Consider the following 21,648-nt stretch of genomic DNA (forward strand, 5'->3'; position numbering starts at 1 on the left):
TATTTTTCATAATAGTTAATCTTCGTTGCTCTGAAATCATCAGAGTATTAAGATTTTGACAGTTTTAAAAACAACCTTTGTCCTTAAAATTGCACAGAAATAAAAAAAAGTGAATTGTGAAAGCCTTCCTTAACATACACATTTTGACAATTTTTAATTGTACTCTTATGCATCTAAACTAGATACACCAACAACTACTAACTTAATTAATTTAAAATACTTTTTAATCAGTCATTAATCAAATAATAAAAAGTGTGTGTATGTGTATATGTAGAGATAGATATAGATATATTATTTGTGTTAATTTCACAAAGAAAATAAGAGTCTACATTTTTTCTCAGTTCTGTTATATGAGCATTTTTTCTCAATTCAAGGTTATATTTGCATTTAAAATATTAGGTAATAATGACAAAATAAGCAAAGATTGTTTTATATAGATAGTTTTCTAGAGATGCATTAAACCTTCCCTGCCATCTGTGATAGAAAGGGCTATATATATTCATAAGTGAAAGAAGAGCAGGAGTCAAAAATATTACAACTGTGGTCTGACCAATAAGACACGAGACTGCTAATTGCTTCCTGTCTCTTTTGAAATTACTCAGACTGAGCTAGATAGTAGTTATTGATTTACTGTACAGTAAATGTCCTATTGTTCCCCACACCTCAGTGTGGCAGGTAGATGCGGATCTGGCCCTGACTGAAACCAAATTTAGTTTATCTAAAACATTAAGAGGAATTAATTTTAAATCACTGTATAATGTATGAAACATGGCACAAAATGATTAAGCAGAGATATGAGAATGCAGTATAATTCTTTGCACACTTCGCATGTGCAGTGCTCAGATAAACACAGCTGATACAGATGATAGTGCACAGTAATTCAGGCTTTTTGAAGTTATTTATTCATCTATTTTTCCACCTGAGGATCTTCCAAGCGAGAGTCTGTTAATGACACAGCATTTAATAAAAGCATCCAAAATATACAATGTGTCTACAGACCAGCATTGGTGATGGGTTTTGTCATTTGACGTAGAGTTTGAGTATAGGCATTGTAGATCATTTTAAAACATGTTGTTTTTCTATTCCTATTTAGGAGCAGCTCCCATTTTAATTCCATACTGCATTTTATTCCGAACAAAAAGTACCCTTAATTGTTGTGTCAGTCACAGGAATTTGTTGAACACACATGACACACGTCATGGCTTCTAAAGGTATATCTGGAGAGCCAAAGTTGTGCCTGGGCTAGCCTGAAACCGTCTAGTGTGAGTAACAGTAGCTGTGAAGACAGCACAACATGAGCTTCAGCGTGGGCTAGTGAGCCGAGTATGTACCCAGGGTCTGTGCCAGACCTGTACTACACCCACTGAGGTCGACGTTGTGCTGTATTTTCTGCTGCTGTAACTCATACCAGCTGGATTTGAGCTAGCTCATGTAGACGAGCCTATGCACAGCTTTTGCTGTGCTGACTACCCTTAATGTAAAGTACAAGCATGTTTGTAAAAAAAGAAAAGAAAATCTCACACACACAATTTTGAAATCCTGTCACTGCCATTTGTGAGTCCCTAAAAGTTGCTGCCTTCCCATCTTTTCATGAGAATGATGCATAACACACGTTGGCTTAGGTCAAAAGAGAAGAGTCTAGATGATCACAAAATTAGTTGTGGAAAATCAGTGTGAATGTCTGAAATAAATTACTTCTAGACTTGAAGGAAGTTCCAGGAAAACAGAGATAAGTTGTCAGTAAACAGTTACAATGATTATACTTAGTATAATTATTTCATTGGAGGATCTTCAATCCATTAATTTAGGCCTAACAAATCCCTCCCCCAAAAGAGAGAAAAGTCATCTTATATCCACCTAATAGATGAGTAGACTGATGCACATAGCTGAAATTCTCTGCATTGAGATTATATAGAGGGTGGCCTTGCACCCCTTTTCTTCTTGGGATAGGTCTTGCATCTAGCTAATTGTCTAAGAATTTGATTCCCTCATCATCATAATTTCATCCAGGGAAATTAAGTGATTTGCTCTAACTGCTGTTCATCATTCTCCCAGAAAGCTATACAAAATATAAAGAGGAAGGGAGGGGAGTTGTCACTATAAATATTGAAAAAAAAATGAAACAAGTTAATATGCATGGCTGATGTCTTTCATATTTGTTTAGTGGGAGCTTGGTCTAGTGGCTAAAGCACAAGACTGAAAATTTGTCTATACTTGTTTAAATCAACACTTCAGCAATCAATGAAGCAATGATGATTTAGCAGGTCTGGTGAAGACAAGCTAAGTCAATGGCAGAGCGCTCTCCTATCAACATCTGTACTCCACCTCCCCGAAAGGCAAGTCATCGGAAGAGCATCTCCCCTCGACACTACACAGAGTAGACACTGCTGTAAGTCTACCTAAGGCCTGGTCTACACTGGGAGGCGGGAGTTGATGTAAGATACACAATTTCAGCTACGTATCTTATTTTGACTTACCTTCCGTCCTCACAGCATCGTATCGATGGCCACAGCTCGCCCGTTGACTCTGCTTCCGCCTCTCACCCTGGTGGAGTTCTGGAGTCGACGGGAGCATGTTCGAGGATCAATATATCACGTCTAGACGAGATGCGATATATCAATCCCCGATAGATCAATTGCTACCCGCTGATTCGACAGGTAATCTGGACGTAACCTAAGTTATGTCAACTTGAGTTACGTAACTGAAGTAGCGTAACTTAGGTCAATTTACAGATTTAGTTCAGACCAGGCTTAAGAAACAAAGATCAGTGTTCTATTCATGTCTTTGTCACTGATTTTCTGCCTAACGTTGGGCATGTCATTTAACCTGTTTCCCTATCTGTAACATGGAAATAATAATACTTATCATCCAAAGTTGTTTGTAAAGCACACACAGGTCCTAAAAATGAAAGGCACTATTGAAGTGCAAAGTATTATTAACAATAACATGGAAATATTTGTGTATATTCTAGTGATGCAAATTACAGTTACCCAGTCACAAATTCAACTTAAGTTTTAAAGAGGTAAAGTTTTAATTTACTGTTAAAATTTGTTTACTTACTCATAGTCCCTCTCTGTTTGGCTTGGAGCCAACTGTTCTGATTTCTTTCTCGTTTTTAGCTTCTCTTTTCCTTCATTACCCATCACTCCCTGTGACGTTCCCAGTGTGCATGTAGAGAAATAATTGTGCAAGATCTGAAAAAGGGTACAAAACCATCAAGACTGGAACTTTTTGCTTACAACTTTACTGTATCTATCCAATGTATTTTAAAACACTCTTAAATGTTAAGTTCAACCATCCTGTCTGCCTGCCCGCTGCTCCTCTCTCCTCCCCTCCCCCACCCAGTGTCCCCACCACCCCACTAGACATTTCCATGCAGGGGAGAGCAAATCCCAATTGAAGATGGAGAAACATGATCAATGAAAAACTTTCTTCTAAGCTAAAAAGGATGGTCAGCTACTTCCAGTCACAAAATTGCTGATACCCACTTAATGTACTGGTTTCTATATCACCATCTATTTGCTAGCTTTTAAATAAAATATCAGGCATAAAACCACATTTTTATGTAAATGATATAGGAGAGTCATTTACTAAATCACATTCTACTTTTTATGTTGCACATTTGTCTGTACAGCGAGGTTTGTATCATTTTTGGAGTTAGCATATTTGTTAATAGACATCTTATGAATAGCAACACACCAGTATCAGCACAGAGTTGCTAATGCAGTCTTTGGCTACTGTAGCAAGGCTGATGTGTATTGGCGAATTCACATTAGCATAGCCACTACTTGTCCTGCACTAGATAATGGACTCAAAGGTTAAGAGCAAAGGATCTCAACAGATCCAATCAGCGGAGCTTTTCCAGGGCTAATTACCTCTTTACTGCGCTGACTCTAATGTGACATGTTTATTGCCTTAACTAACAACTCATTAGCTTAGTTGATGTTTTTGTCAATATTAATTCGTTCATTTAAGCCAAGTCAAACCTTAAACAAAGATGTCCAGACTGAGAAACTGGCAGCAGAGTGACTTTTCTTTAGTTCATCTTTTTTTTCTGTAGCTCAATTTAAACAAAATAAATGTTGACAAGAGAAATATTTAGAGTATTTTTCTAAAGGAAGCATGTATTTAATCAATGTGCTACTGTTTGTTGCATATGGCACTTTTTTATAGGACTCAATGTCTAGGAAATAAAATTAAAGTAAACTAAAGCACATGATTCATATCTTAATGTGTGTATCAAGAAGCAACAGTTACTACTCTTTGATTGCATATTTACAGATTAACATAAGAAGGCAAGTCAGTTGTTAGCTACTGTAAACTGCTAAATGTGGTGAGCAGTTTGTTCAATAAATAAAAATAAGCAACTTGGAGAAGTCTCGTTTTAAGAACTGCCTAGAGAAAAACCCATAAAAATCAATATTTTATCTCTACCACTATAACTATCTACAGTAATGTTATTAAAAGGGGTAATGTATAATTACACAGCAATAATGATAAATTACATTTATCTAGGAATTTTACTCTTTTTAGCTGTCATTCACATTTTATAAACAGTTACTAGTTAATTGTTTTTATTTTAATAGAGACTGTTTAAAGTAAAATTCATAATTATAATTATTGAGCATGCAGAATCTGGACTTGGCTTTTAATATGCTGAGTTCTTGGCTGGATCATTCTCTTTTCTAATTATTGTCATTTTAAAAAGGCAGAAAAGAAAGGTGAAAAATTTACTTTACATTAAACAGTAGAAACTGATGATGGTGTAGTGTTATTCTTTGATCAAAAGACTCTATAGTCAGGCAGTCACTATTAGTAGTTGCATTTAGCTGTTAACTGCAATACAGCAAATCTCAAACAAAATCTGAAGTTATTGTGTTATCTGAAGAGTCTTACATGTACTCGGCGCTTCACAAAACATAAAATTGCAGGGATTCTGCTCCAAATAGCCAACAGTCAAAATCAGATAAATGCAATACATTGAGGTCTGAATGAAGTGTGGAAATGTGTGAAGAGATTGCCAGTGAAGAGATCAATTTAGGATGGGTTCACAAAAGTGGGGCTAAGTGAAACTGCACAACTTTCTTTTTGTACATGGATTCTCAGTTTAAAATGTCTTTCATTTATGTGCCATAATCAAATAATCAGTTTCTGAGAGGCACCAGTGAGGGGTGTGAAATTTTATAACAAAGTCTCTTCTTGCTAACTTTCAGGCAACACCTTAAGTGCACAGCTTGTGTTTGGGCTGTGCACTGAAGGGTATCTTGGGACCCAAGAATGCTCTTCCTAGGCGATAGGGAAACTTGCGGCTTGCCCCAGTCAGCTGACTTGTGCTGGCAGGGTTTGAGCTAACAGGTAGACACACCTCTACCCCAATATAACACGAATTCAGATATAATGCAGTAAAGCAGTGCTCCAGGGGGGCAGGGCTGCACACTCCGGCTGATCAAAGCAAGTTCGATATAACGCGGTTTCACTTATAACATGATAAGATTTTTTGGCTCCCGAGGACAGCGTTATATCGGGGTAGAGGTGTATTTGGGCTTGGGCTGGTGCCTGAGCTCTGGGCTCCTCCCCCGTTGCAGTGTCTCAGAGCCCAGGTTTCAGCCTGAATATGAACTTCTACAACACCGCAATTAAACAGCCCCCCGCCTGAGTCCAATGAGTCCAAGTCAGCTGGCACGGGCCAGGTGTGGATGTTTTAAATGCAGTGTAGACATACTTTCTGCATTTGCTGCTAAATCCCTGTGGCTATGGTGTGTCCAGTAGCTCTAACATCCATGTTTTGTAGGGGCAGTGACCTCTGCCCCACAGCTCTGCCCTTTCTTCTCCACCTTCTTGCTCCTGTTCCACTCCAAATTTTCCCTGTGCAATCACACACTGGAGTCTTGCATGGTCGAACTCCATAACCTGCAGGGTATTTACACCCTTTGGGCAAACTCTCCAGCGTAGTTACTATGGCTGAGTCAGGTGACTGATTCACTCGAATAGGTAGAGGACACCACCTAATACCTAGGCCCTACCCTCAAGATGCCTTCTGCACAGCTGCTATCATATACGGCCCTGCGAATGGTGTGTTGGTGGGTTTTATGGTGACCCAGAATTGGGGTGGAAAACTTTTGCCCAGCTTTCCTTTACCTTAGGCTTTTCTGACAGGCACCCATGTTCATTTGGCAGCCAGAATTTGGCCCTTAATGTAACCTTTTTTGCTTCTTCACTCTATAATAAAATGTGACACAAGGTAGAAATTTAAAAACAAAAAAAACCCAAAACTACAGGTATAGATTTGTATTAACGTTGAGTGACAGCCATTGCAAATAGTTATTTTCCCTGCCTTACAAGTAAAATATTTTGTTATACTTGAATTCCTTTTTATTAAAGTCAATCACTTGAAGCAGAGAGAGAAGGATACAATATGGCACCATGCCACCTGTACTCTGTGACCTGCACTTCTGGGGGAAGGACTTCATTCACTTGGTAACACATTATTAATTCATTTGGCATTCATTGTAATAACATAAATCATCAGAAATTCATTTGGTTTTAAAGTGCATATAATATGTAATCTCAAAGGGTTGTCATTGTAATTGAGCTATTAATTAATGTAGCATTATTTTTAATGTGACCTTCTTTTCCTCGGTCTACTGTTCAGCCTCTGACATTGGTAGGTAATTGGTAGCTGTTTCTTCATGTATATTCAGGACATTCCTGCTTTGTGAAATATTTGTAATATTTTAAGATAAACCAATATTAACAATATATTCAAGGGTTCATCAGTCTCTATTTGGTACTTTAATTTGGTACAGTAGACTGGTGCAGTTAGCAGGATTTTGGAAGTGAGTGTTACGCACTGCCAGATGGCAAGTGCAGAAAAAGAATGTTACAGATGGATCACGAGTAATTTTCCTTTGTTGGCTATTCAGCGTGTTGTTTATTGTCATGCTTATTGCATGATTGGGGAAGTTTCAGTATGAGAAATTTTCATGGGGCTTCTGTCCATTCCTGAAAGGGAGAAAAGAGGCTACTCTGATGCCCAGATCTACCTTTGCTGTAGAGCTATTCCTTGTGTATACGGTTCCTAAATCACTCCTTTATAGCAGCAGCTGCCATCTGTGCAGCTCAGTGCAGGCAAAGAATTTTCATTTGACTATTGCTGATTCTTCCTTTTCTGTCATTTCACTTTCTAACACACTGCTGTGACATATCTAAGACAAGTGAGCATGTTTCCTGAGCTCGCTGCCTCCATGTATCAGACTGTCAAGAAATTTCCCACTGGCACGTTTCTCTTTTTGCTTCATGTGAAGAAGCTGCCTACAGAAGTCTCAGTATGGAGAGAAGGCCAATGTGGCTTTCTGACATCATCTGAGGAGCTGACAGCAGCAGCTTTTAATCAAAGTAAATCAAGTGCTGCCCATGAGTAATTGTCATGATGGGATTAAGTTTAAGGGAAATGCTGGTGAAATACACCTTTACACTTAGGAAACTATTCCATTTTTGCAATATTATTCAGCAAAGTTACATCCCCAGACAGCACTGTTCACTTAGATTGAAAGCCTGATTCTTCAGATGATGTCATAAGGGATCTTTTAAGTAAAGGATAGAACGTATATGCTGATGAGACAGACACAATTAAAGCTGGTTGGAAAATGGTCACTTTTTTCCCCAAAAAACACTTCAGCCACCTCTGTCAGCTGGTTGAAAAACAGTAAAAATAAGTCTGAAAAAATCATAAAAAATGCTACCAACTCTAGCCACAATTCTGACCAAAAATCAATATGACTTACAGTAGATTGTGGTTAGGCTGCTAAAAGTGTTTGCAGTGGAATGTTGAAAGCTACATCATGTGCGTGGCTAGAGCATAACGTGCTTTACATAATGTTGTGATCATTTAAAAAGATGCTGTCAATTTTAATTTTTTTAATTGTCTAATTAAAAATCTTGCTTCTAAAACATTATTTACAGGTTTTATAAATCTTTTTCTTCTTCCTATTAATGTCTATAAGAGCTTTTCAGTTATCTCTCCCTTGCTTACTGACTACACGGGAAAATGAAATAATTGACTATGCACAAAGTGCTGTGAAATGCAGCCTGTTAAAAATACCCTGTAATCTCTTTTAGTCCTAGTCGTTTTAAGGACTTTTTAAAAAACAGTAGTTACAAATTTGTCACACAGAAATAGAATTTTTAATTGGTGATCTTGTAGCCCAGTAAAATCATACTTTCAGGACTGTTTGGTTTGAAAATTAATGAAATATAATGCTGTCCTTGGAAACCAAAAAATCTTACCGTATTATAGGTGAAACCGCGTTATATCAAATATGCTTTAATCCTCTGGAGTGCGTAACCCCGCCCCCCGGAGCTCTGCTTTACTGCGTTATAGCTGAATTCATGTTATATCAGGGTAGAGGTGTACTATATGAGATTTAAAGGAACGATATACATGCAGTCCATGCTATACATTTGAAACTTGTTTACAATATATTTTTGACTGAATGCTACCTGTCTTTAGAGGTTCAACTTCTTACCATAAAATGGCTGCAGTTTCTGACCTAGGTACATATTTCCCCAAGTTCAAGAAGGATAATAAGCAACTGCAAAGATGCTAACTCCCTTAACATGGTTAAACTTACAGTGGTTTTGCTGTCAGGTTTGCATGAAATCAAATTAATGCAAATTAACTCACTGTTTTAATCTGATTTTAAGTTGGACTTTGTTATGCACTATTTTGCACTAGCTTATAATAATAAACCAGCTCCAAGGAGAGGTATTATTGAGAGAAGAGAGCTTGCATGAAGTTATTTGGTTATCAGAGACAGGAAACTGAGGCTGGGTACTGCAGCATAACCCCAGGTCACAAGGGGACATGCAGGAGGTAGCTGGCCCTGCTACGAATAGTCCTACCGAAATAATACAATATGGATGGAATCAATAGTCTATAAATATTAGTATAACTCTAATAGAAAATTATTGCCTTCCTATAGTTTATCTATCCTAAAGAGTTTTATATTAGGCACATAATTCTTTATTACATTTTACAGGCAAAAATCCTATAGAAGGGTTATCACTTTTTCTGTTGAATTCTGTAGGGCTTTTTGTCTGGGTTCCTAGTCTGACATGTGTTGGTGGGAAAACCTTCCCCACTGCCATTTCCTTTTAGCTAGAAAAACTTTCCTGCATCTTTCTGCCTCATTTTAGAGCATATTTTTCCTTGTACACTTTTTCCTCTCATTCTCTCACCGCCTACTTATTTTAAATCTGGGATTGGACTATTTAGTTCGCTAGAGGGTTGACATACCATTTACTGGAAAGATCTTATATTAAATAGGGCCCTGATCCTGCAAGCAATTTGATATAATATTTTGTATTTGTAATAATTATTTTTATTGCAGCAACTCCTAGCTATCATGATATGATTGTGCTAGGCTCTATACAAACACATAACAGAAAAATGGTTATGCACCATAGAGGTTATGGTCAATTAATATAATTGATATAGGCAGCACTATGCCTCTCTCCTTTCACTGACTTCACTGAGACCCTGTGCAAATGTAGGGACTTGTCCACTAAAAGCTTTTACAGCATATGGATCTAATATTGTATTGTATTCTATGAGTAGATTTCCATACTATTATTTATGGTAACTTTTTAAAAATAACAAAGCAGAATCAATTCACTAGTTTTCTTTTTATTATACTAGTTTTTATCCTGTTTTGTATGGTAGGTAAAGCTTTGACATTCCTTCTGCTACAACCACCAAGCCCCAAACTTCCTCCACACAGCACCATCCGCAGAACTGCCATTGATCTGATTGGGCGAGGTTTTACAGTATGGGAGCCTTACATGGATGTCTCCGCTGTATTAATGGGCCTTTTGGAGCTCTGTGCTGATGCTGAGAAGCAACTTTCAAAGTATGTATTTAATCCATAATTTTGTGTGTGTGTGTGTTCTGTTCTGTTCTGTTCTGCTTTATTGCACAAGTTAACACACATGAAAATACAGATATAACCATTGTATTTAACTGGGGAGGAAGCCTCCTTGAGTTTGAGTAATTTGAAATCTGGCATTTGTACCAACAACACCAAAATTAAAATTACTGATATACGACAGTTGACTTGTTTTTGTTGTCTCCGCTGGCTCTGATGTGTAATCTCAGGCCTTAAAATTTAGATTGACATAGTTACAGCACTCATGGGTGTGAAAAAAGACATCCCTGAGCCCCAGAGCTAAGTCTACCTAACACCTACTGTGGATGCAGCCAGGGCGACAGAAAAATGCTTCTGTTGATCTAGCTACTATCGCTCAAGGGAGTTCCTACTGCAAAGGGTAATCCCCTTCCATTGCTGTAATCTGCTCCATACTGTGGGTTTATTGAAGGAGAGCTACAGTGCCATAGCGATGGTGCTGTCATGCCTCTAGTGTAGATACAGCCTCAGAAGGGGAAAGGCCTAGTCACATAGGGTATGTTCTTGTACTTGAAAAGCTAGTATTTTCCAAAAGCTTTTTTTTTTTTTTTTTGCTCCTATTTTCAAAAACATATTTTTGTTGTGCAGCATTAAATGTATACTATGAGCTAATATCTTTTGGGTATTTTGGAAAATACATTTTAGAAAAAGCTGTTTGTTTTATTTAGAAATACTGCTTATTACATGTAGGCACAATTATTTTCTGGGACCATTTAGACTTTTATACTTTCCTCAACTAAACTTGGTGTGCATGGGTAGCATCTCAGTAAATTGTGGATTTAAACATTCCTAAGAGATCATGAACTCAATAGACCACAAACTGTCTCCTGGGTCAAAAAACCAGCTTGTTAAGCTAACCTAAATAGGGATTTATACTTTAGACTGTCTTATAGACTTTAGACTGTCTTATCTTTTGTTCTGTGTGGCACATAATCCACCTTCTAAATTGGTATTTGCAATTCATCAGATCAAAAAGAGATTTCTCTTGTAAAACTGCCAATTTGAGGTAAAATTCAAAATAAATATTTTTCACAATAATATTTTTTCAAAATAATAGTGTATGGTATGTCCCATTGTAAGAAACCACTAAATTTATATCTACACAACAACCCATGTTTAAAACTTTCTCAAAATATGTCTTCAAAACTGGTTTGTAAAATGCTGCAAGAATTTCTTTTAAAAACTTATATTAGTTTTTCTTTATTATAAGTAATTTCTCCTGAAAATACTTTAGTTCAGTCCAATCCTGTAACTTTATTTGAAACTCACAAAACCAATGAAATAGAGCCAGGTTCCTCCATCCTTCTCTAATCCTCTGGTGTTTGTTTGTCCTCAGGTACTGTGATGTATGGTGAATTAAATAACTAAATTTTGTTTCCATAACTAGAAATCCTGTGATTATGTTGATATCGGATAGTTTTTGTTTGTTTGTTATTTAAGATTTCATAGGAATTCAGCTGTAACTGGTATAGTGGTGGCAATTTGTTATCTGAGTCCCTCTATTTCTGGTTTGTTCTGGTCAGGACACCTCTCAGGATCAGGCTGATGAAGGCTTGAGGTCCCAGGAAACAGTGGGGTTGACAGCCATGATGGTGAAGCTTACTCTAGTAGCCTCCATCTGTCCTTTCGTTCTGTTCTTTTTGTGGTTGTTTTTCTTTTGTACTTTGCCAGAAAATCTTTCTTGTAAGGACCCAGAAATGGAGTGGTGGATGGAACAGCCATCCTCTCATTATTTTGTCCACCAGTTATTACTAATAGCCAACATACCGATTTTGGCTTATTAACTTCTGGCTCCCCACCTTCTGGTTTTTAACCAGCATAATTTCAATGCAGTCCTTGAATTATATCAACTTGGCTTTTTTGTCTAGCCTAATTCAGTTATTCTGTATCTCTTTGGACCTTTTCCCATCAACATTTGTTATTGTAGGTTACTGTAACATCTTATGAACTTTACCTAATTTTTACAGTTGAGCTTCATGGTTCAGGTAATTTTATAGGCCCGATTGTCATGACAGGGCCCCCAGTGAAGAACTAAAAGACCACTATGACCAGAAGCCAAGGAGGTGGACCTCTCACAGGAAAGACATGGGAATGGTGTGGGAAGCAGACCAATCCTTTGTATTTGAGATCCCAGCTGCTGTTCTGCCTCATCTATGCTCGAAGCCTACAGAGAGGAGGTTTTGGCTGGGCAGATTATGGGAGATGGGGAGCTTAAAATCATTGGGCAGGATCTGTGGCAGCTGCCACTGCATTTAAATGACCCAAAGTACTGCCGATCATTGTCTAGTCAAAGGATAAGGGGAAGAGTCGTGTCATTGCTTAGACTCTGGTGCAGCAGATTCTACTCAGTGGTCCTAATATTTCTACCACCCAGACGGATGCAGCCTATTTACTTCCAGGATGCATATGCTAATGAATGAAAGGTTAGTAGAAGAGAGTATAAGGAGACAAGGTCTATGTGGTAAGCTAGAACAAGCCCTGGGAGAGTGTTTATCAACAAGGAGGCAATTTTGAACTGAATCCTGAATGAATGATAAGCCAGTTGAGCTGTTTGAGGATGGAGGTATGCGATTGGGAATGTTTGTTCGTATGAGAATGCAGGCAGCAGCATTGTGTTAGATCTAGGGGACTGGGGCTTAGGGAAGCCATATAAAAAGTAATTGAAAGAAGAATGAGGATGTTAGTGGAGGTGGTTGTGATGGTTCTCAGGGTACAAAGGGCTGTAACTCACATCCTTACCCCTCTGCCTCCAATGTGAGGGAGTCTTGCTTGTGGTGACTGGGTGCTAGCTCCCTAACACCACCAGCCTCTCAGCCACTCAAGCCACTCTACTCCAGACTATGCCAGCCCTGTGTTTGCCTTGCAGGTTAGCAAGAGGTGCACCTCAGTCCCTGAGTCCCCTTGAAGCATTCCCCTGTGATATCCAACCGCAGACACTGGTTTCTCACAGAAATCCCAGGTCCTCGTACCAGTTTTACTTAAACTGCCGCCCCTGTATAATACACAGCACTTATAATGAAACAAAAGAAGGTTTATTTAAGAAAGAATAGAGATTACATGAGAAGCAAGAGAGAGTGATGGAAACAAATCGTTACAATACAAAATAAAATAATAAAATGTGAATGAGGGCCTACAATTTATTATGTGACCCCATTATCTTATAAGTAGGTTCTCCCCCCTGACCTCCATCTCCCCGAAGTTCAGTCTGTTACAGAGCTGACTGGCTTCACAGGAAGCAAGATCTAATCATTCATGAAAAACACCTCTGCTCAGTAAGATGTCTTTGTGAATGGATCCAGAGTGCTTCTCCTCACTCTAGTTATACTGAAACAGTCTTTTGTCTTTATTCATATCCAGGGCGATCCCCATCTGTTATAATGCTCCTTTTTTACCACCAACTGGTTTTGATTATTTGCGGTTGTCTTTGGTAGTTTTCCATTGAGTCTTCTGTAATGGGGCAATTATAGGCAGTTGAACCTTGCATTTCATCACTGGCTAACCAGCAGAGGTGAAAGTAATCCGGTATGGCTTGCCGGCAAGAGCCAGTGTACCGTGCCAGACTGCACTGGCTTCAATGGCAGGGATTTAAAGGGCTCTGGACTCCCCGCCGCAGCAGGCAGCCCAGAGCCCTTTGAATCCTGCCCGTGGCTCGGGCGGCTGGGCTGAGGCCGGGATTTAAAGGGCTCAGAGCTCCCACGGCTGCGGGAAGCCCAGAGCTCTTTAAATCCCTTCCGCAGCTCTGGCGACCAGACTGGGGCCGGGATTTAGAGGGCTCGGAGCTCCTGCGGCTGTGAGGAGCCCAGAGCCCTTTAAATCCCGCTCGCGGCTCCGGCGGCCGAGCTGGGGCTGAGATTTAAAGGGCTCAGAGGTCCCACGGCTGCGGGCAGCCCACAGCCCTTTGAATCCCGCCCACAGCTCTGGCAGCTGGGCTGCGGACAGATTTAAAGGGCTCAGAGCTCCCAGCAGCGGCAGGAGTTCCGGGCCCTTTAAATCCTGGCCCCAGCCCGGCAAGGCTCGGGGTTCACCGCGGCCGCGGGAGCTCTGGACCCTTGAAATCCCGCCCGAAGCTCCGGCAGCCAGTATAAGATGAATTTATCAATGTGGGGAATGCATGAGGAGGTGAGAGGTTCTGAGTCTAAGATAAAGACAAAGTTATGCAAGGTGAAGGCAAATCGAAGGTTTGTATCAAGGAAGGAATTTTGAGATGGAGCTATGATTTATTTGTTTGCAGTAGTACTCACATTGTGTTGGGTGCTATAAAAAAGATAAAATAATGCATGCTGAAAAGACAAAGCAGTGAGAACGGGTAGAGGAAAGAGTTACAACCAACAGAGAAGATAGTTAGTGGTTGCTCAAACCCTGATACTATGAAGTTTTAATAACTGTGTGTGTGTGTGTGAGTTATGAAAAATACAAAGATTATCCCGAATCACCGAACTGCCTTTCATCAGCTAATCTTCTGTAGCAATCACATTAGAAGTGGGTCACCCACAGGAATTTAAAGGAGGAGAGGGTCATCTCAGGAGTATGGACCAAATATATGGATGCAACAGTGGAGATCATGGAGATGTTTGTGAGAGAAGAAAGCATAATGTATAACAAGGCTAGAGTAAGTGGCAGAGCAGAGGGGACAAAATTGCTATAAAAAGAGAAGAGGGCAAAAATTGGGGAGGGGAAGAAATATTCAGGGCCTTGAAGTCAAAGATAAAAATCTTGATGCAATGGGAGAAGTAAAGAGGGTGAAGGCATTCAGAGAGGGAGTGGGGCCTTGGTCTTATTAACTGGCAAGGAAGATGAGTTATATGGTATCATTTTATGGACTGGTAGGGTGCTAGTTCATATAATCAATTGTCTTCTCTCGTACGACTAAAATTTCAATTCCTTGAAATAGACATAAACACATAAACATACTATTATGGTAAAATATATTCTAATATTTCACAGCTTAAACTATAGTTTATAGAATTTGTCTGTGTCCTGCATCTCCTGCTTATTATCCAGTAAGTGCATCTCCAGGTCTTATTAGCATGTAGGGATTTAAATACTACAGAATTTGTCGATTTGATGTGCCACCTTTTGCCTTATGTCCTCTTGGAGCAACTGCAATTACCTAGAATCGGAATTCCTGACTACTTCAGGTTAACACATAGGATCCAATCCTGCAAATGCATTTAAGTAACATTACTCGCACGAGTAGGAGCATTCATCTGTATTTGCAGGTTTCTCTGGCTTAGACAAAATGCTTGGATTCCATGTTGATGAGTGCAGTATATAAACCTAGATGACAGGAAAATAAGCTTGTGGCATCTGCTCACACATAATGTATCTCCTCTCTCCGCCCTCTCCTCCCCCTTACTCTACACACCATTGCAGTGTACATATACAACATCCGTTCATTTGATATTCTGAGTTGCTCAGTTTCTCTTTTAATACACTGCTACCCTGCTATAACATGGTCGTGGGGAGCCAAAAATCCCTACTACGTTATAGCTGAAACCCCGTTATATCAGGGTAGGGGCAGCAGGGCTCCAGCAGGATTTAAAGGGCCCGGTGCTCCCTGCAGCAGCCGGAGCCCCGGACCCTTTAAAGCACCGCCTAAGCCCTTCTGCCGCAGTCCCGGGGTAGTGGTGGCAGGGCTCCAGCAGTGATTTAAAGGGCCCAGGACTCCCTGCAGCAGCCACAGTCCTGGACCCTTTAAAGCGCTGCCTTAGCCCAGCTGCTACCATGCTATACATGAACCCATGTTATATCGGGTTGTGTTATAGCGAGGTAGAGGTGTACTTGTGGTTTGTGCAGGGTTGTTTAAATGATCACAGGCCAGATTCTACCATTTTTACGTGCACTGAGTAGTCCCTTACTCTTTAATCATCCCATTTGAAATAATTATGATAAAATATATAACTATGAAATGACTCATGAAATAAGGGTGGCCGAATCTGGACCTTTATGCTGGAGGGATGGGAAATTAGGTTCTTGTAATTTGATGTGCCTTTGTGTGTGTGTAATTATATTTTATTAAGGCTTTATATATATATAATGGAGTGGTCTGTTTGTGTATTAGATATAACTGAATTGTTACGTTTCATATTGTCTGTGCTCTTTCCTGTCTAAAAAATAATAATAATAATAATTAATAACTAATACTGGATAATATTAGTGGCTATACGTCAGGTGTCTATTTAGAAAAGATTAGTTTCCATTCATAGCTACATGAATCCTGTGAAATAAATAAATAAACAAACCTCTAACTGTGACAAAATATCAGCTTCCTACTCTGGGAGAAATATATAAATATTCATTTTATCTTCTAGAATATTTTCAGAAGTGTCTGCATTGTAGTTTTTTTGCAACTACAAATTAAGGTTTTTAGTATTTGATTTTTATATTAAATAATGTTAAAAGAAATATAACTGCAAATGTCAGTTAAATATCATTGACTCAAAAAATAAGATATAATTACTGGTATATCACTTGGAATAAAAACATAAACATTATTTTTTCTTTGTTTATTTTATATTTTTAATGTATTGAAAGTTAAACTTCAACTGTTCAGTATTTTAAATTTCTACTTATAAGGTGTGTTTCAGTATTGTGACAGATTTGTTTATAATTTAATTTTTTTGTTAACGGATGTGATCTGAAGATATATATATATATATATATAATATATATATATATATATATATATATATAATATATATATATATATATAATATATATATAATATAATATATAATATGTAATATATAATATACAATATATAATATTATTTATGATGATCAAAAATGTATAATCTCACAATATAATATAAATACCAATTTATAAGTTAAACAGTATACTGCAATTTCAAGGCAATGTGCAGACAATGCATGCATTAAATCATTTATTAATCTTTTTTCAGTACTCATCTCTCACATGCTTTAATATATATTTTAAATATTTTAAAATGATTGGTTGATTTAACATTTACTTTTAATAAGTCCATTATTTGCAAAAATCTTAATGAGAGTTGTTCATCTAGCTGTATAGTCCACTATATCTTAGTAGTGTACCAGAAGAGAAAAAAGATTAAAAAAAAAATCATGATGATAATATAAACTCTATAAAATAAAAAATGCACAGTATTTCAATTAGATATTTTAAAGGTACTCTTAATCTGTTTTTGTTAAATAATTGATTGAAATAACATTCCTAGAATATTAAACCATCACTGTATACTTTCACAATCTGTGTTATGGAATTCATTTTTGTGTTACATTTTATATTTCACTTGCAGTTCTGCAAGACTGCTGCACTATCCGTGGTTTAGAATCATTGTGAACTATTTAAGAAAATGTGGACAATAATGAACTCTGCAGGTTGCCTTGCTTCTATAAATGCATCTAATCTTCATTCTGTGTCTGTCTTCAGATGACTAACTTCCTCCTGCACTGTTTATAGATAAATATTGATAGGCTACTGTATAGCATATTTTTAGACATCGGCCAAACAAATTTTAAAGAATGAGTGGGTTTGTACCATTTAACATGGAAAAATATGTGAATAAGATGAATAATTGTTGTCTGAACTTAGTTTGATTTTTAGAAGATAAAATGTAAAATATTTTATACCCTTTGGTCTGGTTTTAAAAATATTCAGGTAAGGTATACTGTATTTAAATGTAAACTTTTATATAAACTGAGCAAGTACAGTTATTCAGAAAGTAATTTTAGTCTTGCTATTACATCCTTAGCTGTCATAAAGATTAGTATGGCTTTCTATACACAGAGCACAGAATAAATGAATGTATCAGCATGTAGCCTTGAGGAGCCCAATGCAATTTTCATCATGATAAATTGCATAATAAGCGAGAAAGTGTTTGCTTATTAATCTATAACAAGATTTAGATTGAAAATGGCCTGTTACATCCATGACAGGTACAGTACTGACTTCAGAAGGACTATGGAAAGAAATGGAGCAACAATGTGTACAGGGGGTTAAGTATGCATCTTACCCTCCTGGTGCCCTGCTGAGCTGCCCCTTTTTGTGGCTGATTTACCGTGTACACAATAACAGGGCACAGCTGCCTTACTTCTGTCTGGGATGTTAAGCACACTTTTTGAAGGAGCTTTTATGTCAAGCTTGTGCTTTTAAAAAAAATTCACTTCACATTTATTGACAAAGAAAAAAACACATGCAGTGTTTATCTTCTTTGTTGCGCTGAATAAAATACATTTCTGAGCTGAGATGTGCTGCAGAATTTTGGATAACTCCTCCACCCTTCTAGTCCAGCCCCCTCCCCCCCCAAACACATACGCACACTGAAGATTACACTATTTTAGCCATGCTGAGTGGAACTGCTCACTCATGAGGATTAAGAGTATTTTTCTAGAATTAATTAGGCTTTGGTTTCTAGGCATAGAGGACTGTAGGGATTGTTGCTGTCCATAATTTTTCTTCTTTGAATTAAAAAACGCAGTTTGATATGGATTACTTTGTAATGTTTTATCAACATTTAAGAACATTGTATTCTTTTCAGTGTGTGTATGAATAAACGGTACAAATAATTAAGTAGTCCCTTTTTAGTTTGCAAATATAGGGCATTAGTTTTAGAATGTAACCTTTGCAGTTGATAGTTGTGGATTTAGAAAAAAGGAAGAACATGAGCTGGAGAACAGAGAAAGCTTCTAAAGAGGCTTAGATGACTTTCCATCTGTTTGAGCTACAAAAATACCTTTTAAACCTGGAAGTAGCAAGGGATCTGTCACCATTTCAGTTATAAGCTTAGTTTTTTAAACCTTTAAATTCGCATTAAGCTGAAATTCAGACTAAAGATAGAGACATAGAATTATAAAATAGGAAGTACTGAGCTCCATCAATACTCATGTATCAGGGGGTAGCAGAGTTAGTCTGTATCCACAAAAACAACAAGGAGTCCGGTTGCACCTTAAAGACTAACAGATTTATTTGGGCATAAGTTTTTGTGGGTAAAAAACCTCACTTCTTCAGATCCAAGAGACTGCTTTTAAAAAGAGTAAATTAAATTAGACTTTTCTTTGCAATGTTGCAGAAATGTAGGTGCCCCGGTTTCCTCCCATTCTGTTGCTTCATGGTGTCAGTCTGGTTGTGTAAGCCACAGTGACAGAAAATTGCTGGGTGTTGGCTTTTCCCTCATCCCTTTTTGTACAGCAGCATTTCATCCTCTGAAAAGTATCTGTCTGATCTAACAGCCATAGGAGGAAAGGGACACAAAAGCAGCCACATTTTTCATCCTTACAACAAGAAAAGACCCAAAGGAAAATCACATCCTTGTGATTTCTCTTGCAGAAGGTTACTAGCCTGGTCATGGTTTCATGGCTGATAAAGGATTGGAGGAGAACATGGCTTGGTGTTCCTCTGTGTTACTGACTGTCTGAGTGGAATCTGTGAGTTTAGGGGTTTGGTTTCCCTCTTGGTCACTCTTTTTATACAGAAATATGGAACAAAATAAACACTGTTTTTATACTGAAATTTCATGTATTGAATCTTGTGCAGTTAACTAGGCTGCTTTAGAAATAATAATGGTAAACTACTGCACTGTTGAAGTTTGATGGCTGGCTATTAGATAGAGGCTAGAGTAGTCTTCTGTAGGCTTGCATCAATCTCAAAGAACTTGAGCAAATGGCTCAGAATAGGACTCTCTGATGGTGTCTGACAAGATGAGCATGTGACAGTTTTGAGGGGGATCGACGAAATCATCTCCAGTCTGCATGACAGGGGCCACAGAGCTGTATAATCAAATATCATAGATACAGATTTCCCGTGCCCTCAGTGCGTCTGGCACTGTGCATCAGGGTTCGGACTTCAGAGTCGTATGCGTAGCCATAGATAAGAATTGCAACATCATCTTCATCATCAGCAATGGACTACCAACATTAGATAGCAACCAAACCAATTATTCATGCTGATGTAAAAACGCAGTAATCAAACTTTGCATCTAACTTCACCTTACAAAAGCCAAGAAATTGAGAGTTATGGGTCTCTTCTGCTAATTCCCTTTTCCCTAACCCATCTGCCTCTTTTGTGTTACCCTAAAGTGTCTCTCTCTCTCTCGTTCTGTTCTTCATGTTACCTTCAAGTGCACTGTAGTCCTGAACATTCTTCTTTGCTTCTTTTTCTTTTGCAGAGCTGAGCTCCCCAAAGCTTCAAAAAGTTAACTGGAAATTAAAGTAAATTAAAGCTCCCAATGGCTGGATGCTTGTTCGTTTTTTTAATGTAAATCTCATCCTCTCAGATGGAGGAAATGCACATGTAAAATCTGTGTGTGTTCAAGAAGACTCCATGTTCCTATGGGGAAGCATCTTTTCTTTTAGTTTTAAAAAGCCTTCTCCTCCTGTGACCCAAAATGTAGACGCTGCTTTCCCACCTCCTGCCCCTGGATTTCACATCCTAAAAATCCTATCTGGTAGCTCTGAGTAGGTGATTTTCTTCTCCCTCCTGTGAGGTGAGGTCTCCACTTTCTCTTTGCCCCCCTCTTAGCTACTAATGTGTGTTGAGCCGATAAAACTCCATCCTCCACCATAGTGCTTTCCCTTACATGCAGCGTTTTCACCTGCCTTCCCAGGTTCCTCAGGAGCTGGAGGGAACCCTTCAGTGTTCTTTCTCATCCTTGGGAGAGGGAGTGTTGTATTCTTGAGTTCCTCTCAAGTGCAAGTCTCTCTGGTTGATACCAGCACATTTCTATGATCAGTATTCCACTCGCTCATGCTTAAGACAAGGCAAAGTTCTGACCTGTGGCATCTGACCAGCAGGAAAAAAGGACCAGCCTTACAATCCTACAGAAACCTGCCAGCAACAACCTTCAGGGTTGCAACCCACAGGTTAAGATCTGCTGTTGTCCAGGAACCCAACAGAGCCTTTGTTATGCTCCCAGCAGTGCTACTTAATTATTGCAACTAGCTAAGGACTTGTATTCTTGCAGTGTTGCTTGATAAGAGCTTGCATTTGTGTCCTAAATCCCTACTGAAATAAATCTTGGCCTGATTTTTTGAAAATATGCATTTTTATTAGTATGCATCTGTGTATGAGGGATGAGTAGTAGCCTTAGTCTGAATGCAGGATTATAACCCATGGACTCTGGCACATCTCTGATACAGGCTTCCTCTGTGGCCTTGACAGAATTACTTAACTGCTCTGCCTCTGTTTCCTCATCTATAAAGTAAGAATAATGAAGTCCCTCAGTTACTGGAGTGTGTGAAGAACTTGTAATGTCTGTAAAGACCCTGGAAAATGCAAGTGCCATATAAAGGCACTTATATATTTGCATCCAATCACTCTGCATGATTGCATTGCCAAGATGAACAGGAAAAACAAGTATTGCAGCTACAGTCATGCAATTAGTCCTCCCATAATGCTCCTGCCCATTCTTCAGTGACAGATATGACATCTCAGGGCACTGCCTCTGTCATCTGCCAAGCCTCCTTTCTCCCAGAAGCATGAAGGCCGGAGATTAGCTGAAGTAGTATCAGCTAGTCTCAGATCTACTTAGTTTCCACTACTACCACCACCGTGTCAGTGCAGGCCCAAGAGCATCCCAGACAAAACTGCTCTGCCATCCTTCATGCCTTTGTTCAGAACAGATCTTTTGTATGGCACTATGGTATTGGAGTAAGTTCAATAAAAAAAATACTTATTGATACACATTTCAAATGTAGTCTGCGCTCCTGCA

The 21,648-nt window shown here is 38.5% G+C and overlaps 2 protein-coding genes across 8 annotated transcripts in view; one reads left to right on the forward strand and one right to left on the reverse strand.

The window, feature by feature from the left end:
- The window catches only part of WDR7 (WD repeat domain 7), a 367,588-nt gene that overhangs the window by 252,745 nt on the left and 93,195 nt on the right, over positions 1-21,648 (forward strand). For all 7 annotated transcript variants that reach the window (XR_007773255.1, XM_050944630.1, XM_050944631.1 and 4 more), the window contains one exon: positions 9,722-9,908. Coding sequence is in view for 6 of the 7 variants with exons in the window: in XM_050944630.1 (XP_050800587.1) it covers positions 9,722-9,908 (187 nt within the window). In the remaining variant the exon portion in view is untranslated. The remainder of the gene's footprint in view (positions 1-9,721; positions 9,909-21,648) is intronic.
- Positions 1-21,648, reverse strand: part of LOC127046995 (uncharacterized) — a 441,735-nt gene that overhangs the window by 155,297 nt on the left and 264,790 nt on the right. The window lies entirely within an intron of this gene.

This window comes from Gopherus flavomarginatus, chromosome 3, assembly GCF_025201925.1.
Source record: "Gopherus flavomarginatus isolate rGopFla2 chromosome 3, rGopFla2.mat.asm, whole genome shotgun sequence".
In the NCBI taxonomy this organism is placed as follows: domain Eukaryota; kingdom Metazoa; phylum Chordata; order Testudines; family Testudinidae; genus Gopherus; species Gopherus flavomarginatus.